Source organism: Mustelus asterias, unplaced genomic scaffold (genome assembly GCF_964213995.1).
Source record: "Mustelus asterias unplaced genomic scaffold, sMusAst1.hap1.1 HAP1_SCAFFOLD_1420, whole genome shotgun sequence".
NCBI classification, from domain to species: Eukaryota; Metazoa; Chordata; class Chondrichthyes; order Carcharhiniformes; family Triakidae; genus Mustelus; species Mustelus asterias.
Window position 1 is genome coordinate 1 of NW_027591365.1, and position 23,517 is coordinate 23,517.

The 23,517-nt window shown below is 50.2% G+C and overlaps 1 protein-coding gene across 1 annotated transcript in view; it reads left to right on the forward strand.

Moving 5' to 3' along the window:
- Nucleotides 1-644: 644 nt before the first annotated feature.
- The window catches only part of LOC144488260 (telomerase-binding protein EST1A-like), a gene marked incomplete at its 5' end in the record, with an annotated part of 79,833 nt that continues 56,960 nt past the window's right edge, over nucleotides 645-23,517 (forward strand). Inside the window, 3 exons of the mRNA XM_078206300.1 lie at nucleotides 645-755; nucleotides 10,622-10,728; nucleotides 14,489-14,567. Of these exons, the coding sequence (XP_078062426.1) occupies nucleotides 645-755; nucleotides 10,622-10,728; nucleotides 14,489-14,567 (297 nt within the window). The remainder of the gene's footprint in view (nucleotides 756-10,621; nucleotides 10,729-14,488; nucleotides 14,568-23,517) is intronic.

Genomic DNA, 23,517 nt, shown 5'->3' on the forward strand with positions numbered 1-23,517 from the left:
TAGTTCAAGTTCTAGAATCATAGAATCTACAGTGCAGAAGGAGACCATTTTGCCCATCGAGCCTGCACAGACAGCAATCCCACTCAGGTCCTGTGCTATCCCCATAACCCCACATATTTACCCTGCTAATCCCCATTTATCACGGCCAATCAACCTAACCTAATATTTAGACTGTGGGAGGAAACTGGAGCACCTGGAGGAAGCCCATGCAGACATGGGGAGAATGTGCAGACTCCACACACACAGTTATCCGAGGCCGAAATTGAACCCGGGTCCCTGGCGCTGAGGCAGCAGTGCTAACCACTGTGCTGCCATGCCACCCCAAAGGTTAATTAAAATATATATTCCCTGTAATTGATGCCTAACTACCCCTTCTTGTGATGTGAAGTCTTCCTCCACTGTCCCTTGCTCAGATTCTCTCGATGTTTTCTGCTCTCTGTTATCATTCTGAGGGTCCTTTATGTACGTGCCCACCGGCAGCTTAGACCAGCTTTCACGTGAGCAGGAGAAAGCTTCCAAAGTTCCTTGAATTATATGAATATCGCATTACCCAATGGAAAATCCTTTTGGAACAGGGGGTGCACACTGTGCAGTGAGGGTTGTTGGCCAGATTGTGGATAATCCAGGAGTTGCTTCTGTTTTAGGGGACCAACTTCTTTGACAGCCTCCTGCACAAACTGCATGTTACATACCAGTTTAAGCTGGAGGACTACATGGATGGGATGGCCATACGCAGCAAGCCACTTCGTAAAGTGGTAAGTATAGGCGAGCAGTTCACACTCTGATTCATTGCTATTGAAAGTGGGTGAGAGGGAATCTGATTCTTCTACGGGCGGCACGGTAGCACAGTGGTTAGCACTGCTGCTTCACAGCTCCAGGGTCCCGGGTTCGATTCCCGGCTCGGGTCACTGTCTGTGTGGAGTTTGCACATTCTCCTCGTGTCTGCGTGGGTTTCCTCCAGGTGCTCCGGTTTCCTCCCACAGTCCAAAGATGTGCGGGTTAGGTTGATTGGCCAGGTTAAAAATTGCCCCTTAGAGTCCTGGGATGCGTAGGTTAGAGGGATTAGCGGGTAAATATGTGGGGGTAGGGCCTGGGTGGGATTGTGGTCGGTGCAGACTCGATGGGCCGAATGGCCTCCTTCTGCACTGTAGGGTTTCTATGATTCTACACTATTCCATACAGACAGGAAGTGGAAGAATTGATTAGCTGAAGCCATTTTGTGCAACAGGTCCTGGAGTCAGTGGAATTTATATTCAAATTGGTGCTATTGATAAATCACTTGCCCTGGTTATTAACCATATGTCTGTCTGTGTCTCTGGTCTGATTGCCTCCTAACTGCTGTGTACCATCAGACTTTTAATCTTTAATTCCTCTGCGATAGACTGCAGGAGGCTGGGATCAGTAGTCAGGTGAGAGCTTGATCCTGAGACAGTAAAGCGTCTTGTACGTCTTCCCAAGCCTTTTCCTGACCCTGAACAGATCTCTTTTCACCTCTTGTTCAAGTGATTCATTTTGTTCAATATTCCTCGTTAATTGACTAAATTTAAAAAAACATTCACATTGGAGTAGCTTGGAAGAAATATTCTTGTCTCTCTCCATGTTGTTTAAAGAGGATTTAGTAATGCTGATGTTTCCTTCCCATTCTGGCTGTGTGACTGAATGTACCTCAAGTGACTGGAGTGGGAATGGAGGGATACAAAAGAATGGTCTAGTTTGGACCAGGGAGCAGCACGGGCTTGGAGGGCCGAAGGGCCTGTTCCTGTGCTGTATTGTTCTTTGACTGAGAGTCAGGATGTGTGGCTGTCTGACCAGTTGGTTATTCCTGTTTGTGTTTTTCCCTCTTGCTTGAATTCTTCATTCAGAATGCTGGGACAGGATGGTTCAGTGTCACATGGGCCATGTCCATGGGCCTTGTTGTGCAGTGCTGTACGTCAGCGCCTCAGCATACTGTCCCGCCTCAGCATACTGTCCCGCCGCCTCAGCATACTGTCCCGCCGCCTCAGCATACTGTCCCGCCACCTCAGCATACTGTCCCGCCGCCTCAGTATACTGTCCCGCCGCCTCAGCGTACTGTCCCGCCGCCTCAGCGTACTGTCCCGCCGCCTCAGCGTACTGTCCCGCCGCCTCAGCGTACTGTCCCGCCGCCTCAGCGTACTGTCCCGCCGCCTCAGCGTACTGTCCCGCCGCCTCAGCGTACTGTCCCGCCGCCTCAGCGCACTGTCCCGCCGCCTCAGCGCACTGTCCCGCCGCCTCAGCGCACTGTCCCGCCGCCTCAGCGCACTGTCCCGCCGCCTCAGCGCACTGTCCCGCCGCCTCAGCGCACTGTCCCGCCGCCTCAGCGCACTGTCCCGCCGCCTCAGCGCACTGTCCCGCCGCCTCAGCGCACTGTCCCGCCGCCTCAGCGCACTGTCCCGCCGCCTCAGCGCACTGTCCCGCCGCCTCAGCGCACTGTCCCGCCGCCTCAGCGCACTGTCCCGCCGCCTCAGCGCACTGTCCCGCCGCCTCAGCGCACTGTCCCGCCGCCTCAGCGCACTGTCCCGCCGCCTCAGCGCACTGTCCCGCCGCCTCAGCGCACTGTCCCGCCGCCTCAGCGCACTGTCCCGCCGCCTCAGCGCACTGTCCCGCCGCCTCAGCGCACTGTCCCGCCGCCTCAGCGCACTGTCCCGCCGCCTCAGCGCACTGTCCCGCCGCCTCAGCGCACTGTCCCGCCGCCTCAGCGCACTGTCCCGCCGCCTCAGCGCACTGTCCCGCCGCCTCAGCGCACTGTCCCGCCGCCTCAGCGCACTGTCCCGCCGCCTCAGCGCACTGTCCCGCCGCCTCAGCGCACTGTCCCGCCGCCTCAGCGCACTGTCCCGCCGCCTCAGCGCACTGTCCCGCCGCCTCAGCGCACTGTCCCGCCGCCTCAGCGCACTGTCCCGCCGCCTCAGCGCACTGTCCCGCCGCCTCAGCGCACTGTCCCGCCGCCTCAGCGCACTGTCCCGCCGCCTCAGCGCACTGTCCCGCCGCCTCAGCGCACTGTCCCGCCGCCTCAGCGCACTGTCCCGCCGCCTCAGCGCACTGTCCCGCCGCCTCAGCGCACTGTCCCGCCGCCTCAGCGCACTGTCCCGCCGCCTCAGCGCACTGTCCCGCCGCCTCAGCGCACTGTCCCGCCGCCTCAGCGCACTGTCCCGCCGCCTCAGCGCACTGTCCCGCCGCCTCAGCGCACTGTCCCGCCGCCTCAGCGCACTGTCCCGCCGCCTCAGCGCACTGTCCCGCCGCCTCAGCGCACTGTCCCGCCGCCTCAGCGCACTGTCCCGCCGCCTCAGCGCACTGTCCCGCCGCCTCAGCGCACTGTCCCGCCGCCTCAGCGCACTGTCCCGCCGCCTCAGCGCACTGTCCCGCCGCCTCAGCGCACTGTCCCGCCGCCTCAGCGCACTGTCCCGCCGCCTCAGCGCACTGTCCCGCCGCCTCAGCGCACTGTCCCGCCGCCTCAGCGCACTGTCCCGCCGCCTCAGCGCACTGTCCCGCCGCCTCAGCGCACTGTCCCGCCGCCTCAGCGCACTGTCCCGCCGCCTCAGCGCACTGTCCCGCCGCCTCAGCGCACTGTCCCGCCGCCTCAGCGCACTGTCCCGCCGCCTCAGCGCACTGTCCCGCCGCCTCAGCGCACTGTCCCGCCGCCTCAGCGCACTGTCCCGCCGCCTCAGCGCACTGTCCCGCCGCCTCAGCGCACTGTCCCGCCGCCTCAGCGCACTGTCCCGCCGCCTCAGCGCACTGTCCCGCCGCCTCAGCGCACTGTCCCGCCGCCTCAGCGCACTGTCCCGCCGCCTCAGCGCACTGTCCCGCCGCCTCACTTCAAGCACAAAGCACTGAGGCGATGCTATTTTTCAGATGGGGCGGAGAAAGGTTCATGATATTTTTATCAACGAATTGCTCAATGTTGTAATTCCTGGGGTTACAGACGACAGGATTATCAGTGGAACATTCTGCAGGCATGATGATAGTAAAGCACATTCAGAACCTCAGTCAATACTTCAGTAAAATTGCAATAAAATACTTGAAGCCTCAACACCACAACTGCACAATAACACATGCACTGTCCCAAACACTGTACCAGCCCATCTCACACGACGTGCCTAATACACTGCAACATCGCTGTCAGTCACTCAGCCCAACACACTGAACCATCCTGTCACACACTCACTGTCCCAGCACACTGAACCACCCTGTCACACACTCACTGTCCCAGCACACTGAACCATCCTGTCACACACTCACTGTCCCAACACACTGAACCACCCTGTCCTGCACTCACTGTCCCAACACACTGAACCACCCTGTCATACACTCACTGTCCCAGCACACTGAACCATCCTGTCACACACTCACTGTCCCAGCACACTGAACCACCCTGTCCTGCACTCACTGTCCCAACACACTGAACCACCCTGTCCTGCACTCACTGTCCCAACACACTGAACCACCCTGTCCTGCACTCACTGTCCCAGCACACTGAACCACCCTGTCCTGCACTCACTGTCCCAGCACACTGAACCATCCTGTCACACACTCACTGTCCCAGCACACTGAACCACCCTGTCCTGCACTCACTGTCCCAACACACTGAACCATCCTGTCCTGCACTCACTGTCCCAGCACACTGAACCGTCCTGTCACACACTCACTGTCCCAGCACACTGAACCATCCTGTCACACACTCACTGTCCCAGCACACTGAACCATCCTGTCCCGCACTCACTGTCCCAGCACACTGAACCATCCTGTCACACACTCACTGTCCCAGCACACTGAACCACCCTGTCCTGCACTCACTGTCCCAGCACACTGAACCATCCTGTCCTGCACTCACTGTCCCAACACACTGAACCATCCTGTCCCGCACTCACTGTCCCAACACACTGAACCATCCTGTCACACACTCACTGTCCCAACACACTGAACCATCCTGTCACACACTCACTGTCCCAGCACACTGAACCACCCTGTCCTGCACTCACTGTCCCAGCACACTGAACCATCCTGTTCTGCACTCAGTGTCCCAACACACTGAACCATCCTGTCCCGCACTCACTGTCCCAACACACTGAACCATCCTGTCACACACTCACTGTCCCAGCACACTGAACCATCCTGTCACACACTCACTGTCCCAACACACTGAACCATCCTGTCACACACTCACTGTCCCAGCACACTGAACCATCCTGTCACACACTCACTGTCCCACCACACTGAACCATCCTGTCACACACTCACTGTCCCAACACACTGAACCATCCTGTCACACACTCACTGTCCCAGCACACTGAACCATCCTGTCCCGCACTCACTGTCCCAGCACACTGAACCATCCTGTCACACACTCACTGTCCCAGCACACTGAACCATCCTGTCACACACTCACTGTCCCAACACACTGAACCATCCTGTCCCGCACTCACTGTCCCAGCACACTGAACCATCCTGTCACACACTCACTGTCCCAGCACACTGAACCATCCTGTCACACACTCACTGTCCCAACACACTGAACCATCCTGTCCCGCACTCACTGTCCCAGCACACTGAACCATCCTGTCACACACTCACTGTCCCAGCACACTGAACCATCCTGTCACACACTCACTGTCCCAACACACTGAACCATCCTGTCACACACTCACTGTCCCAACACACTGAACCATCCTGTCACACACTCACTGTCCCAGCACACTGAACCACCCTGTCCCGCACTCACTGTCCCAGCACACTGAACCATCCTGTCACACACTCACTGTCCCAGCACACTGAACCATCCTGTCACACACTCACTGTCCCAGCACACTGAACCATCCTGTCACACACTCACTGTCCCAACACACTGAACCATCCTGTCACACACTCACTGTCCCAGCACACTGAACCATCCTGTCACACACTCACTGTCCCAGCACACTGAACCATCCTGTCACACACTCACTGTCCCAGCACACTGAACCATCCTGTCACACACTCACTGTCCCAGCACACTGAACCATCCTGTCACACACTCACTGTCCCAACACACTGAACCGTCCTGTCACACACTCACTGTCCCAACACACTGAACCGTCCTGTCACACACTCACTGTCCCAACACACTGAACCATCCTGTCCCGCACTCACTGTCCCAGCACACTGAACCATCCTGTCCCGCACTCACTGTCCCAGCACACTGAACCATCCTGTCACACACTCACTGTCCCAGCACACTGAACCGTCCTGTCACACTCTCACTGTCCCAGCACACTGAACCATCCTGTCACACACTCACTGTCCCAGCACACTGAACCATCCTGTCACACACTCACTGTCCCAACACACTGAACCGTCCTGTCACACACTCACTGTCCCAGCACACTGAACCATCCTGTCACACACTCACTGTCCCAGCACACTGAACCATCCTGTCACACACTCACTGTCCCAACACACTGAACCATCCTGTCCTGCACTCACTGTCCCAACACACTGAACCATCCTGTCACACACTCACTGTCCCAGCACACTGAACCATCCTGTCACACACTCACTGTCCCAGCACACTGAACCATCCTGTCACACACTCACTGTCCCAACACACTGAACCATCCTGTCACACACTCACTGTCCCAGCACACTGAACCATCCTGTCCTGCACTCACTGTCCCAACACACTGAACCACCCTGTCCTGCACTCACTGTCCCAACACACTGAACCACCCTGTCCTGCACTCACTGTCCCAGCACACTGAACCATCCTGTCACACACTCACTGTCCCAACACACTGAACCATCCTGTCCTGCACTCACTGTCCCAGCACACTGAACCATCCTGTCACACACTCACTGTCCCAACACACTGAACCATCCTGTCACACACTCACTGTCCCAACACACTGAACCATCCTGTCACACACTCACTGTCCCAACACACTGAACCATCCTGTCCCGCACTCACTGTCCCAGCACACTGAACCATCCTGTCACACACTCACTGTCCCAGCACACTGAACCATCCTGTCACACACTCACTGTCCCAACACACTGAACCATCCTGTCTCACACTCACTGTCCCAGCACACTGAACCATCCTGTCACACACTCACTGTCCCAGCACACTGAACCACCCTGTCCTGCACTCACTGTCCCAGCACACTGAACCGTCCTGTCACACACTCACTGTCCCAGCACACTGAACCATCCTGTCACACACTCACTGTCCCAGCACACTGAACCATCCTGTCCCGCACTCACTGTCCCAACACACTGAACCATCCTGTCACACACTCACTGTCCCAACACACTGAACCATCCTGTCACACACTCACTGTCCCAGCACACTGAACCATCCTGTCACACACTCACTGTCCCAACACACTGAACCATCCTGTCCCGCACTCACTGTCCCAACACACTGAACCATCCTGTCACACACTCACTGTCCCAGCACACTGAACCATCCTGTCACACACTCACTGTCCCAACACACTGAACCATCCTGTCACACACTCACTGTCCCAGCACACTGAACCATCCTGTCACACACTCACTGTCCCAGCACACTGAACCATCCTGTCCCGCACTCACTGTCCCAGCACACTGAACCATCCTGTCACACACTCACTGTCCCAACACACTGAACCATCCTGTCACACACTCACTGTCCCAGCACACTGAACCATCCTGTCACACACTCACTGTCCCAGCACACTGAACCACCCTGTCACACACTCACTGTCCCAGCACACTGAACCATCCTGTCACACACTCACTGTCCCAACACACTGAACCATCCTGTCCCGCACTCACTGTCCCAACACACTGAACCATCCTGTCACACACTCACTGTCCCAACACACTGAACCATCCTGTCACACACTCACTGTCCCAACACACTGAACCATCCTGTCCCGCACTCACTGTCCCAGCACACTGAACCATCCTGTCACACACTCACTGTCCCAACACACTGAACCATCCTGTCACACACTCACTGTCCCAACACACTGAACCATCCTGTCCCGCACTCACTGTCCCAGCACACTGAACCATCCTGTCACACACTCACTGTCCCAACACACTGAACCATCCTGTCACACACTCACTGTCCCAACACACTGAACCATCCTGTCACACACTCACTGTCCCAGCACACTGAACCATCCTGTCACACACTCACTGTCCCAACACACTGAACCATCCTGTCCCGCACTCACTGTCCCAACACACTGAACCATCCTGTCCCGCACTCACTGTCCCAGCACACTGAACCATCCTGTCACACACTCACTGTCCCAGCACACTGAACCATCCTGTCCCGCACTCACTGTCCCAGCACACTGAACCGTCCTGTCACACACTCACTGTCCCAGCACACTGAACCATCCTGTCACACACTCACTGTCCCAGCACACTGAACCACCCTGTCCCGCACTCACTGTCCCAGCACACTGAACCATCCTGTCACACACTCACTGTCCCAACACACTGAACCATCCTGTCACACACTCACTGTCCCAACACACTGAACCATCCTGTCACACACTCACTGTCCCAACACACTGAACCATCCTGTCACACACTCATTGTCCCAACACAATGAACCATCCTGTCACACACTCACTGTCCCAACACACTGAACCATCCTGTCACACACTCACTGTCCCAGCACACTGAACCATCCTGTCACACACTCACTGTCCCAGCACACTGAACCATCCTGTCACACACTCACTGTCCCAGCACACTGAACCATCCTGTCACACACTCACTGTCCCAGCACACTGAACCATCCTGTCACACACTCACTGTCCCAGCACACTGAACCATCCTGTCACACACTCACTGTCCCAACACACTGAACCATCCTGTCCCGCACTCACTGTCCCAGCACACTGAACCGTCCTGTCACACACTCACTGTCCCAACACACTGAACCATCCTGTCCCGCACTCACTGTCCCAGCACACTGAACCGTCCTGTCACACACTCACTGTCCCAACACACTGAACCATCCTGTCCCGCACTCACTGTCCCAGCACACTGAACCATCCTGTCACACACTCACTGTCCCAACACACTGAACCATCCTGTCACACACTCACTGTCCCAGCACACTGAACCATCCTGTCACACACTCTCTGTCCCAGCACACTGAACCATCCTGTCCTGCACTCACTGTCCCAGCACACTGAACCATCCTGTCACACACTCACTGTCCCAGCACACTGAACCATCCTGTCCTGCACTCACTGTCCCAGCACACTGAACCATCCTGTCACACACTCACTGTCCCAGCACACTGAACCATCCTGTCCTGCACTCACTGTCCCAGCACACTGAACCATCCTGTCACACACTCACTGTCCCAGCACACTGAACCGTCCTGTCACACACTCACTGTCCCAGCACACTGAACCATCCTGTCACACACTCACTGTCCCAGCACACTGAACCATTCTGTCACACACTCACTGTCCCAGCACACTGAACCATCCTGTCCTGCACTCACTGTCCCAACACACTGAACCATCCTGTCACACACTCACTGTCCCAACACACTGAACCATCCTGTCACACACTCACTGTCCCAGCACACTGAACCATCCTGTCACACACTCACTGTCCCAACACACTGAACCATCCTGTCACACACTCACTGTCCCAGCACACTGAACCATCCTGTCACACACTCACTGTCCCAGCACACTGAACCATCCTGTCACACACTCACTGTCCCAACACACTGAACCATCCTGTCACACACTCACTGTCCCAGCACACTGAACCATCCTGTCACACACTCACTGTCCCAGCACACTGAACCATCCTGTCACACACTCACTGTCCCAACACACTGAACCATCCTGTCACACACTCACTGTCCCCATTTACATGTTCACTGCCTCTTCCTGTTACTGATAATTATATCTTGTGCCATTCTGAAGTAATGTTCTTGAAAAGATTTGCTGCAAATACTGAATAGATCATTTGCTGAGAGAGAAGCAAAGTTAACATTTCTGTTTGATGTTTTCCGAACATCAGTGAGCTGTACTGTTCTCTAGAGTACTTGTTGCTTCAGTTCCACTTAAAATCATGCTGTTTGCACACCTTCATAGAAACCCTACAGTGCAGTAGGAAGCTATTCGGCCCATCGAGTCTGTACTGACTCTCTGACAGTACGTCTTGCCCAGACCCAGCCCCACTATCCTATCCCAGGAACTCCACATATTTACCCTGCTAATTCCCCTGACTTGCACATCTTGGGACACAAAGGGGCAAATCAGCATTGTCAATCCACCTGACCCGCACATCTTCAGACTGTGGGAGGAAACTGGAGCACCCGGAGGAAACCCACGCAGACACGGGGAAACCGTGCAAACCCCACACAGACAGTGACCTGAGGCTGGATTCAGACCTGGGTCTCTGGCTCTGTGAGACAGCAGTGCTAACCACTGTGCCACCGTGCTGCCCAGTGCTTGTCAATGATTTGTTCTGTATGTCTCCTCAACTTGGCGCGCACTCTGGCTGCAGGCGCACAGCCACGGTGACGTTTGCAGCACTCCTCTGCATGTGACGGATTGGTGCAGAAATGGTGTTGTCATTTGCTGTTGTTGTATTATAGGTGAAGTATGCACTGATCAGTGCCCAGCGATGTATGATCTGTCAGGGAGACATTGCTCGCTACAGAGAACAAGCCAGTGACACCACAAACTACGGCAAGGCTCGCAGGTGCAGTATTGCTGTCCAGTTAACGAAAGAGCTGGTTGTGGAATAAACCCACCACTCTCACTCTGTTTATTGATGCTTTCTTTTTCCTCCTGTTTACTTTTCTGTCTGATTTTAACAAAGGAATAACAAAGGAGATTTCTCCCAGGCACAGCTGCTTTTACTTCACTGCGTTGGCCGCAGGAAGGTGGCAGTTAGTTACACCTCCTCCCCTTCATTTATTTTCTATTTTCTCACACAAAACCTAGTGTTGACAAGCTTAGTTTCTGTCCCTACTTCCCAATAATTATTGTAATTGTTAAATAATCTTTCCAGCCAGCCTGGAGGTCCATCAGAGCTGGGGATGACCATTCAGGCCTTTGAACTGTCTGCTTTGCATCTTATAGATTTGCCTTTCACCATCATGATGTCCTCAAGGGCCGTCGCCGCCCGCCTCCCCCCCCCCCGCGCGACAGCTGTTCCTTCGTCAGGTGGGTGGGAGTTCTGATCATACACAGGGCACAAAGACGCAAACTCGATTTACATGAATAATGATTGGAATGTGAGCCTTTACAGCTAATCAAATCTTAAAGGTACAGACAATGTGAGTGGAGGGAGCATTAAGCACAGGTTAAAGAGATGTGTATTGTCTCCAGACAGGACAGCTAGTGAGATTTTGCACATCCAGGCAGGTTGTGTGGGTTACAGATAGTGTGACATGAACCCAATATCCTGGTTGAGGCTGTCCTCGGGATAGCCAGGTTCCGCACACATGAGGACGGCCTCAACCGGGATATTGGGTTCATGTCACACTATCTGTAAACCCCAAATAAACCTGTTGGACTTTAACCTGGTGTTGTGAGACTTCTTACTTTGAAAATTGTGCCATGGGATCTTTGACATCCATGTGAGAGGGAAAGCAGGACCACAGGTTAACGTCTTATCTGGAAATGTCACCTGTCAGTGCAGCATCCCTCATTACTGCCGTGCTAGATTTTTGTGTTCAACCCTTTGGACTGGGACTTGAACCCTCAACATTCTGACCTAGAGACAAGAGTGTTGCCAACGGAGCCTGTGCTGACACTCATTTCTCCTCATGTCAGTCTTAAATGTGTGGCCCCTTATCCTGAGAGTGTGCCCTTGTTCTAGATTTCCCCAGCCGGATGAAACAACATCTCACTGTCTACCTTGTCAAGCTCCTTCAGGATGTTTCATTCTTCTAAAGTCCAATGAATATGGATCCAATTTTTTCAGCCTCTCATCATAGCACAGCTCTTTGGACCCAAGGACCAATCTAGTGAACCTTCACTGTAATGCTTCCACTGTATTGCCTCCAATCCTTGCCTTAAATAAACTGACTAAAATTTCACTGAATTTTTAAATATTCCTCTTGAACATAAACTACATGTATATTATTATCACAATTCTTATGTTTGAATGCTCTGTCCCTTCCTGTCATACTCTGGTTACCTTTACCCACATCGCTAACTTAAACTATAGCCTCATCCTTTCCAAATCTCCCCTTATGTGAACCCTTCCCCAACTATTTAATTTAAAACCTCTCTGCAGCTCCACTTATATGACTTGCCAGGACACTTCTGACATTGCAGACCACCCAAGACTGGATAGTTAGACAAAACTGAGATGAGGAGGAATTTCTTCAGCCAGAGAGTGGTGAATCTGTGGAATTCATTGTCACAGAGGGCTGTGGAGGTCAGGTCATTGAGTGTCTTTAAGACAGAGATAGATAGGTTCTTGATCAATAAGGGGATCAAGGGTTACAGGGAGAAGGCAGGAGAATGGGGATGAGAATCCTATCAGCAATGATTGAATGATGGAGCAGACTCGATGGGCCAAATGGCCTAATTCTGCTTCTATATCTTATGGTCTTATAAAGAGGCAGCAGAGGGCTTGAGAGGCACGGTGACGAGGTAGAATTGTCACCATAAAGGGTGTAGATACGCAGAGGGACTTGGGTGTGCAAGTCCACAGATCCTTGAAGGTGACGTCACAGGTGGAGAAGGTAGTGAATAAGGCATATGGCATGCTTGCCTTTATAGGACGGGGCATAGAGTATAAAAGTTGGGGTCTGATGTTGCAGTTGTATAGATCGTTGGTTCGGCCGCATTTGGAATATTGCGCCCAGTTTTGGTCGCCGCATTACCAGAAGGACGTGGAGGCTTTAGAGAGAGTGCAGAGGAGGTTTACCAGGATGTTGCCTGGTATGGAAGGGCTTAGTTATGAGGAGAGATTGAGTAAATTGGGGTTGTTCTCACTGGAAAGACGGAGGATGAGGGTTAACCTAATAGAGGTGTATAAAATTATGAAAGGCATAGATAGGGTGAACGGTGGGAAGCTTTTTCCCAGGTCGGTGGTGACGTTCACGAGGGGTCATAGGTTCAAGGTGAGGGGGCGGGGGGGAGGTTTAACACAGATATCAGAAGGACGTATTTTACACAGAGGGTGGTGGGGGCCTGGAATGCGCTGCCAGGCAAGGTGGTGGAGGCGGACACACTGGGAACGTTTAAGACTTATCTAGATAGCCACATGAACGGAGTGGGAATGGAGGGATACAAAAGAATGGTCTCGTTTGGACCAGGGAGCGGCGCGGGCTTGGAGGGCCGAAGGGCCTGTTCCTGTGCTGTATTGTTCTTTGTTCTTTGGTGTCATCAACATATATTTGTAATCTGACTGGTGACTGTGAATGGTGCCATTTACAGGCAACATGTTGGTGTGAAAGAGGATAGTGATAGACCTCTGGGCCATTTGTAAACAGTAAGAAAACAAGCAAGATCTTTGGATTTTAACCAAAGGGAGACAGAAGGTCCAGGGAATGATGATGAGTCTATAAAAAGCTCTGGACTAGTCCCACTCAAATGATATGCAGCTCTAAGCATGTTGCCACAGAGAGCACCAGAAGGTTAGCTAAATTGATACCTAGAATTAGACACCTGATCTGTCAGGAGAGGCAAGGCTGGCTGAGAAAGTTCATACATCAGGAAAGCTAGCTTGTGGGAGATCAGGCTGTTGTTTGCAAGATTCCTGAGGTCAACAGGACTGAGCTCTCAGGCGCTGATTGGGATAGCCACAGCCCTGTAATTGAGGAGCATTGGTGAGAATAGGAAGGGGATCAAATGGTATTTATCATGCAGTGTGGTGAAAACATACAAGAGACTACTCAGGGAGACAGGAGAGCTAGTTGGGAGGCAACTGGTTCAATCCTTTTCAAGGCAAAGATTTGAGGAGGGAGAAGGAAAGAGGATTGAGAGGGAGGGAGGGAAAGGATTAAGGAACAGGTGAGAGAGACGGAAATAAGGATAAATTCAGGGAGTGGATTGGGGGAGAGAAGGGAGAGGGGACAGATGGTGAGAGGATGCGAGGATATACAGGGGAGAATGGGAGAACTGGTGAGAGAAAGGAAGAGGATTGCAAGAGAGGGAAGGGATAGAGGAGGGGAGAGAGGATGAAGAGAGGAGGCAGTAGGGGAGAGATAAGAGGGAAAGGCCTGAGAAAGAAGGAAGGGGGTGGAGAGGTGGGAGAGAGTGAAAGAGAGAACATTTATGCTATTCTTTGAACTCAGTGACCGGATCAAATGCAAGAGCCTTTCCAGTTAGGGTGAATTCCACTGTTTCTTTTCAACTGTGGGAAAACTCTTCAAATATAAATATCTGAAGTGGCAGAAACTATCTGATCAGCGTGTGTGCAGCAAGAGGGTGAGTATTTACTGTGTTGTTGGAGGCTGGAATGTGACCTTTCTATAACGCCTACTCTCTCTTCTCCACAGTTGGTACTTGAAAGCCCAACAGATTGCACCGAAAAACGGCCGCCCTTACAACCAGCTTGCTATTTTGGCCATCTACACGGTGAGGTCCTCAGCTTGATCCTCAGGCTTTCCAGCATTGAAGCTTTTACCCAGTTGTACAGATGACGCACTTTGTAGCTTGATTTGTTAACTCATTTGATGAATCATTACCCCAAAACATTAACATACGTTTATGTGCCCTAAACATCTCAAAGTGCCTCATCTGCAGTAAATAATTTTCAAAAGAAGAAACTGCTGTTGTGTACAGATGTGTGGCAGCCATTTTACCACAGCAAGATCCCAATAATATCAATAAGGTGAATGAGCAGTTAATCAGCTTTGGTGGAAGGCTGAATATTGGTCGGGGTATTGGGAAACTGCCTGCACCACAGGATCTTTATTGACCAGTCAAACAGGCAGGTCGGGCCTTTGTTTTAGTGTTTCATCAACCAGGGACTGTTGCCATGCTGGATAGGTCATCTGTTGGATGAAGCCCTCTCAGGTGGATGCAATGTTTTGAAGAGGAGCAAGGGAATTATTTGTGGTGTCCTGGCCAATATTTAGCCCTCAATCAACAGATTATCAAATCGTTACCACATTACTGTACATGGAAGCTTGCTGTGTACAAATTACTTCAAAAAGGACTTCATTGGCTGTAAAGTGATTTGAGATGGTTGGTTGCATAGAAATACAAATCTTTTTATCCTAAGATAATCCAGCACTCTTTCAATTCAGCTTTGAAGAAACAGTTTAGATTGTGTGCCTAACTACCGGAATGAGACTTGAGCCCGCAACTTTCTGTTTTGTCAGAGAGTTTCTAACATCTTTCCAGTTTTTTCACCATTTCTAGTCTGTATTAGTCCTGCCTAACACAGGCTCCGCTGTTCCGGAGTAATAGAGTGGATTGGATTCCAATCTTTGTAGATTTGGGGCTTGTAGATGGTTCAGTACTGCAGTGACCAGTAGGTGGCATTATGGCTCCATTACTGTGAGGGTGTTAGACTGAGGTCTGAGTAGCCCATTGTACTGAAGAACTCTTCTGCTTTTGAATTGAAGTCATTTTGAAACATGTATGTTGAGTTCACTGTCAATTGGTTCTATTTATAACTGAGAAATGATTGAATCTCATTCCAAAATCGTTGTCTGCACAATTGGTGTCTTCCTGTCCTGAATGGTTGATTCTTGCTACGTTACAGTTCTAAGTGTTGGAAGTATCCTGGGGCCCTGTCTATCCACATCTTGTAATTGCTTTCGTATAACTGTCCTTATGATGAAAAGATAAGGAGGCTGTAGACAGAGTGTTGACATGCTGCCTGAACATGGGTGGATTCACAGCTGAGCAAAGATGGTGAATATAGTAAATATTCCAAAAGGCTTCAATTTAGGAGACCAGCATAGACCAATGTTAAGACTTTCATAAATAACATAACGTATATGGGGCACAGCAACAGACCATTCGGCCCAGCCAGTCCCTGCTGATGTTTATGCTGCACTTGCTCCTCCTCTCGTTTAGTTGAACTGTATCTGGCTAAGGATGAAAGATAAACTCGAGAATGTTGGACAGCATCATCAGAACTCTCAAACTGACCCCCTGTGCCCCTGGTTGACAACTGGGCACATGTTAAGCTATGAAAGGACAGGTGCTTTGGCTAATGGAACTATTTCTTCTAATCTGGGTTGTATCAGTGAACACTTGGGAGTTACACAGCTTAGCTGCTGTTCCCTTTAACTTGCATACAAGTGCAGTTGTTGATTGCCCAAATCTAACATTAGTTGCTGTGTCCTCCAGTGGATAACAGTCCCAGAGTGCAGCCCTTCCCAACAGTCAAAACCTCATACAATATAAACCGAACAATCCAGTCATTAGCCGGGGTTTATTTACTCTCATCACTTCCTCAGATTAGAAATCCAGAATATTTTGAGATAAAGGTCCATATTCCAATTGGTCTCTGATTATCTGTACCTGTGCACTAGCTTTCAGTGGAATGCCAAATCCCTTTGTTTCTCCATAGCTCATAGTTTCTCACCATGAAGAAAATACCCTGATTATTCCTGATTTATCTTCCTCTGATCCAAAGCCTGTCCCTTTGGCATGTTGAATTCCGTCTGTCACAGTTTTTCCAGCTCAATTTTCCAATATCCCTCTGTAGTTTCTGTTTCTCGTGCTGAACTGACTCCCCTTCCTAACTTCGCCTGGTCAGCAAACTTGGCTGCGTGGCTCTTTCTTCTAAGTCATTGGTAACCACACGGGAAAGCTGAAATCCCTGGTCAAATCCCAGCAGTAAGAGTTTTAACAACACCAGGTTAAAGTCGCTTTCGGAGCGCTGCTCCTTCGTCAGATGGAGTGGAAATGTGCACATTTCCACTACATCTGACGAAGGAGCAGCGCTCCGAAAGCTAATGGTATTTGCTACCAAATAAAGCTGTTGGACTTTAACCTGGTGTTGTTAAAACTCTTACTGTGTTCACCCCAGTCCAACGCCGGCATCTCCACATCACAAATCCCAGCAATCAGAGAACAGAGCCACGGTCCCTATCTCCTACTTCCCAAATCGTTACCATGTCACGCAGTCACCTCCAACTGTATCACTTCCATTTTCGCTAATTGTCTCTATGTGAAGCTGTCAAACTCAAATACCATTTGGAAGTCCATGTGGGCATCCTATCAGAGCTGTCCAATCTGTGCTTATCCTATCCATTAGGAAATGCCACATTGGCGACCAGTTTCACTATCTGTTGGTGACCCCAATTCCCAGGGAAGTGGAATAATAACTGTACCCTAGTAGATATTAGAGTTTGGGAGTCTCGCACAGCAAGACAGTGTCTCCTCAATTCATTTTTAAGAATTTCATGAAACAAAAGTGAAGTTTGAACTAAAAACAGGAGACAAAGCCAACAGAAATGTTAACTTCTGTCAGCTGCACAGTATTAGTTCCCAATCGTTCACTGGGTAAGTATTTTACAGTGTTGGAGTTCTGCGTGCACTGCAGAAATGTGGCTGGCTCAGGGGCACTGGAAATTCCCAGGGCTTGTCAGCAATCTGAGGGTTAATGGTCCAGAGTATTTGAAGTGCACCCAGGAGAGTGGGTTGGTATGCAGATATCTCATTGTTACCAAGTGTTGTCATCCGTGCAACCAGCGTGGGAGAGTTTAGAGCAGCGAGATTCATGCTGGGGAGCTATAGCTATGGGCCAGAGTTTACATTTTTTCATATCGCCACATTTACAATGAATTTTGCCAGTTCTTGGCTAAGTGGTGAAACAGGGCACTTGACAGCAGTGAGATAACTTTTCCATCTCTTCTTCCTGTTTCCCTCATCTCCCCCTGGGATTGCAGTGCATGCTTTTTGTCAAATGAGTGTGGATCAGTTTTAGTGCTGAAGTGTGGTGGAATCTGTTTTTTTTGCTTGCGGATCCCTCTCAGCGGAAGGAGACAGCGTGGAGAGCGTGGACGAGGAAGATGTTGTTACTGCCTGATTGCTGATTCAGGTGTTCTGTTTGCTCTGTCCTGGACTGAAGCTGGTTACTGTAAGCTTGGCGTATTTAACCCTGGATTGGTCCTTTGGAAAAGGGGGTGAAATTCTTTACTACATGGTGGGTAGGGCAAGGGGAACACTGACAGTCCAGTCCCTATTTCAGGCTGTGAATCCAGTTATCCTTGTACCACAACTAAGTTTAAAAACCAGGTCCAGGGAAAGGAAGTTTGAGCACATGGATGGAAGGACAAAGCTCAAACACCCTGCAGCTCTCAGCTCTTCCGAGACTTGACCTTTCCCCAGCACTGAATACTGCAGATCAGATTGAGACAAAAAAACACAAGAGAAAGGAGCAGGAGAAAGGCCCCTTGAGCCTGCCTTGTTATTCCTCCTTCTTAGGCTCAGGATCGAGGATGACTTCCTTCCTCTGGTTCAATGGACTTTGAAATGGTTGATAAATCCAGTATGTTATCTGCAGACTCTGCCACATGCAGGGCAGCTGGCGCTGGAAGTGTTGGGCAGATGGGTTGCATGTATACAAGCAGACATAGGAACATGTATACTAACAAGAATAGGAGTAGGCCATTCAGCCCCTCGAACCTGCTCTGCCACTTAATAAGATCAGAGCTGACCTGATAGTAACCAATTACCCCCTTGCTTACCAAGAATCTATCTACCTCTGCCTTAAAAATATTCAAAGATTCTGCTTCCATCACCTTTTCAGGAAGAGTTCCAAAGACTCACGACAGTCTGAGTGAACCAATCTCATCTCATCTCCGTTTTAAATGAGCGACCCCCTTATTTGTAAACAGCGATCCCTGGTTCTTGATTCTCCTACAAGAGGAAACATCCTCTCCACATCCACCCTGTCAATACTCCTCATGTTTCATGTATGTTCCGATCAAGTCATCTCTTCTTCTAAACTCCAGCGGATGCAAGCCTAGCTTGTCCAGCCTTTCCTCATAAGGCAAACCACTCATTGCAGATATTAGTCTGCTAAACCTTCTCTGAATTGCTCCCAACACATTTACAGCCTTCCTTAAATAGACCAGCATTGTTAACAGTACTCCAAATGTGGTCTCATCAATCCCTTTCAGCCTCCCCACTTTTGTATTCAATGCTCCTTGCAATGCACGATGGTATGTGATTACCTTTCCTAATTTCTTGCTGTACCTGCATTCTAATCTTTAGATTCATGCACGAGGACACCCAGATTCCTCTGCACCTCGGAGCTCTGCAATTTCTCACCATTTAGATAAAATGCTCCTTTTTTATTATTCCTGCCAAAATGAACAATTACACATTTTCTGACATTTGCCCGATCTTCCCCACTCACTTAACCTATCCATCCTATCTTTTTGCAGTCTCCTTATGTCCTTTTCACTCCTTACTTTCCTACCTATCTTTGTATCATTAGCAAACTTGACAACCATTCCTTTAATCCCTGTAATAACTTAGGAAGCCAATTGGAAAGGAATGATGTTTTATCCATTAAAGCAAAAGTTAAACTACAACTCTGTGGTGCGTATACAGGAATCCCGCCTGGGTTGTTAGAACACTGGGCCCGCTCAGGGGTCCGCCTTATCAAGGGCCCTGGAGACGAGTTTCACCTGGGGAGGCAATCGCCTATTACCACGGGAACTCGTATTCCACAAGTCCCACAGGAAGATTCATTAGGGATTCCCCATGTAAGTCCTGAGGGTTATCACAATCCCTTCATCTAACTCATTGATATCAGTTGTAAACAGTTTGAGGTCCCAGCACTGATCCCTGTGGAGCACCACTCATTATGTCTGGCCACCCTGAAAAAGACCCATTTGTGCCAACTCTTTGCTTCCTGTTAGCCAGCCAATCTTCTGTTCATGCCAATATGTTACCCATACACCATGAGCTTTTATTTCCCCTTTAATGTGGCACCTTATATGGAAATCTAAGTACAGTACATCCACCAGTTCCCCTTTATCCACGGCACATGTTACCAGACTGATTCCTGGAATGGCAGGACTGACATATGAAGAGAGACTGAATCGACTGGGCTTGTACTCACTGGAATTTAGAAGAATGAGAGGGGATCTCGTAGAAACATATAAAATCCTGATGGGACTGGACAGGCTAGATGCGGGAAGAATGTTCCCAATGTTGGGGAAGTGCAGAACTAGGGGTCACAGTCTAAGAATAAAGAGGTAAACCATTCAGGACAGAGATGAGGAAGAACTTCTTCACTCAGAGAGTTGTGGACCTGTGGAATTCTCTACCACAGAAAGCTGTTGGGGTCAGTTCGTTAGATATGTTCAAGAGGGAGCTGGAAGTGGCCCTTGTGGCTAAAGGGATCAAGGGGTTTGGAGAGAAAGTGGGAGTGGGATACTGATAGTACATGATCAGCCATGATCATATTGAATGGTGGGGCAGGCTCAAAGGGCCGAATGGCCAACTCCTGCTCCTATTTTCTATGTTCAATGTTCCTAAAGAACTCCAATAACTTGGTTAAACATGATTTTCCTTTCACAAAACAAGCCTGATTGCCTTGAACTGAGTCAGTTGCACTGCTATAACTTTAACAATGGCTTCTAACATTTTCCCTTTGACATATGTTAAACTAACTGGCTGGTAGATTCCTGCTTTTTCTCACCTTCCCTTTTTGAATAAACGAGTTACGTTTGCTATCTTCCAATCTAATAGCACCTCCCCTGAATCTGGAGAGTTCTGGAAACTTACAATCAACGCATCAACTATCCCGGGCTCCTGTCAGCCCACAGCTCCAACAGTTTATCCAGTATCACTTTCCTAAAGATTGTAATTTTCCTGAGTTCCTGGTTTCCCTCCCATTTCCTGGTTTATATCTGCTTCTGGGTTGTTACTCCACACCCACCCTGGCTCCCTCCTCCACCCACAGCCTCCCCGGCTCTCTCCTCCACCCAGTCCCCCACCCTGGCTCCCTCCTCCAACCCCACCCCCACCCCATCTCTCTCCTCCACCCACTCCCCCCACCCTGGTTCGTTCCTCCACCCCCACCCTGGCTCCCTCCTCACCCACAGCCTCACCGGCTCTCCTCCACCCAGTCCCCCACCCTGGCTCCCTCCTCACCCACAGCCTCCCCAGCTCTCTCCTCCGCCCCAACTGACCCCCTCCTCCCTGCACCCTTCCAGGACACTGGGATCTGAGACGCTGCTGATGTAGGTAACTCTGCTTCTCTCACCCCAGTGACAGAATCGATCCACAGTTAAACCTGGGATCTAAGAGTCTGCAGCTGGAATATGGGAGGTTAGGTTTCTGGAAACCAAATGGAAATAGTGACGATTTACTGCAGTCCAAAGCTCCCTTCCTGCTGCTCCAGTCAGAAACCTAAAACCCAATTGTAGAGAATGCTGCTACTCAATGGCACCAGCGTGACAGATTTTTATTCCCCAAGGGGGGGTTGGCAGGTTCAATGTTTACATGTGCCCAGAGGGAGCTGGGTGGAAACTGCTCTGTGTTCACTTCCTTCATATTCTGGCTTCTTGCTTTGCCACTTGGTCCCTGCAGATTCATTTCAGCCTTGGGGAATTCTGAATTGCATCCGTTCCTGTTCGCTGTTTAAATACTAAGTGTTGGCACATCATTGGGAGTGCCCGAGGTGTGCTGTTGTACCCAGCAGTGTGAGGGAGCAGAATTACTACCCCCTGGATCACCTCAAATTCAAACCTTTATTCCACGTGAATCCAGCTCTCTCTCTCACTGTCAGATTAGTTTTGAGGAAGAGTCATACTGGACTCGGAACCTTAACTCTGTTTTTCTCTCCACAGTTGCTGCCAGACTTGCTGACTTTTTCCAGCACTTTCTGTTTTTATATCATGTTTGGTGGCTACGCAAAATGTACCCTCCTGATTTGTGCTGTTAAATTTCTTTGTAGGCAAAAACATCTGCCTATTTCAGTTAAAATAAATTATGAAGAAGAGCAGGGAGTTTTCTGGGTGTCCTGGCCAATATTCCATCTTCAGCTGACATTGCCAGAAACAGATTAACTGGCCTTTCCCCTTACAGCTCTTTGTGGAATCTTCCTGTGCATAAAATAGCAGTGCTGGTTTCTTACATAAGTCAGTGCGTTTCAAAGTAATTCATTGGATATGAAGTGCTCTCATGGCATTAAGAGATATGTTGAGCCTGTTTCAGTGATATGTTTTCAAATTATTCAGTATTCTAAGCTGCTGCTTTTGAGATAACCAAAGAACAGTACAGCACAGGGACAGGCCCTTCAGCCCACCAAGCCTGTGCCGAACACGTCCTACCTAGACCCATCGCCTCTGTCCCTCTATACCCCCGCCTGTTCATGTGCCTATCCAGTTAAGTTTTAAGTGTCGCTAATATATCTGCCTCAACCACCACTTGGCAGTGCATTCCAGGCCCCCACCATCACTTGTGTAAATAAAATTCCCCCGCACATTTCCACTGAACCTTTCCCCCTTATCTTGAACTTGTGCCCCCTTGTAATTGTCATTTCTGCCCTGGGAAAAAGCTTCCAACTGTTCACCTTATCTGTGCCCTTCAGAATTTTATAAGCTTCTATCAAGTCGCGCCTCAGCCTCCATTTTTCAATGGAGAACAATCCCAGTTTATTCAATCTCTCCTCATAGCTAATACCCTCTATACCAGGCAACATCCTGATAAACCTTTTTTGTACAAAGCCTCCACATCCTTCTGGTAGAGTGGCGACCAGAATTGGACACAGTATTCCAAATGTGGCCTAACCAGCGTTTTATACAACTGTAACATAATTTGCCAACTTTTATACTCGATGCCCCGGCCGATGAAGGCAAGCATGCCATATGCTTTCTTCACCAGCTTTTCCACCTGTGCTGCCACTTTTAAGGATCTGTGGACCTGTGCTCCCAGATCCCTCTGTGTGTCTATGCTCCTGATGGTTCTGCCATTTATATTATAGTTCCCACCTGAATTGGATCTACCAAAATGCATCACCTTGCACTTGTCCGGATTAAATTCCAAATGTGTATAGATCCTATCTCTAAGAATCTTCTCCAACAATTTCACTATTACTGATGCCAAGCTCACTGGCTTATAGTTACCTAGGTTACCCTTCTTAAATAACAGGACAACGTTGGCGATCCTCCAATCCTCTAGGATCTCACCTGTGGCCAATGAGGAAACAAAGATTTCTGTTAGCAATTTCCTTGCTTGTCTCCCTCAGTAATCGGGGGTAGATGCCATCTGACCCTGGGGATTTGTCTACCTTAATGCTTTTTAATACACCTAACACTTTCTCTCTCATAATGATGCCTTGTTCTAGAGGGTTTACACACCCCACCGAGACATCATCAATTGGCATATAAAGTACTCATGAAGTATCTCACCGACTTCTTTTGGTTCCACACATAATTTCCCTCCTTTGCCTTTGAGTGGACCAACTCTTTCTCTAGTGACCCTCTTGTTCCTAATATATGATAAAATGCCTTGAGATTCTCCTTAATCCTTCCTGCCAAAGAAGATTGATGCATCAGCTTGACCTGTGTCAGGGTTTTGAACCTGCGGTGATTCTTTGTGT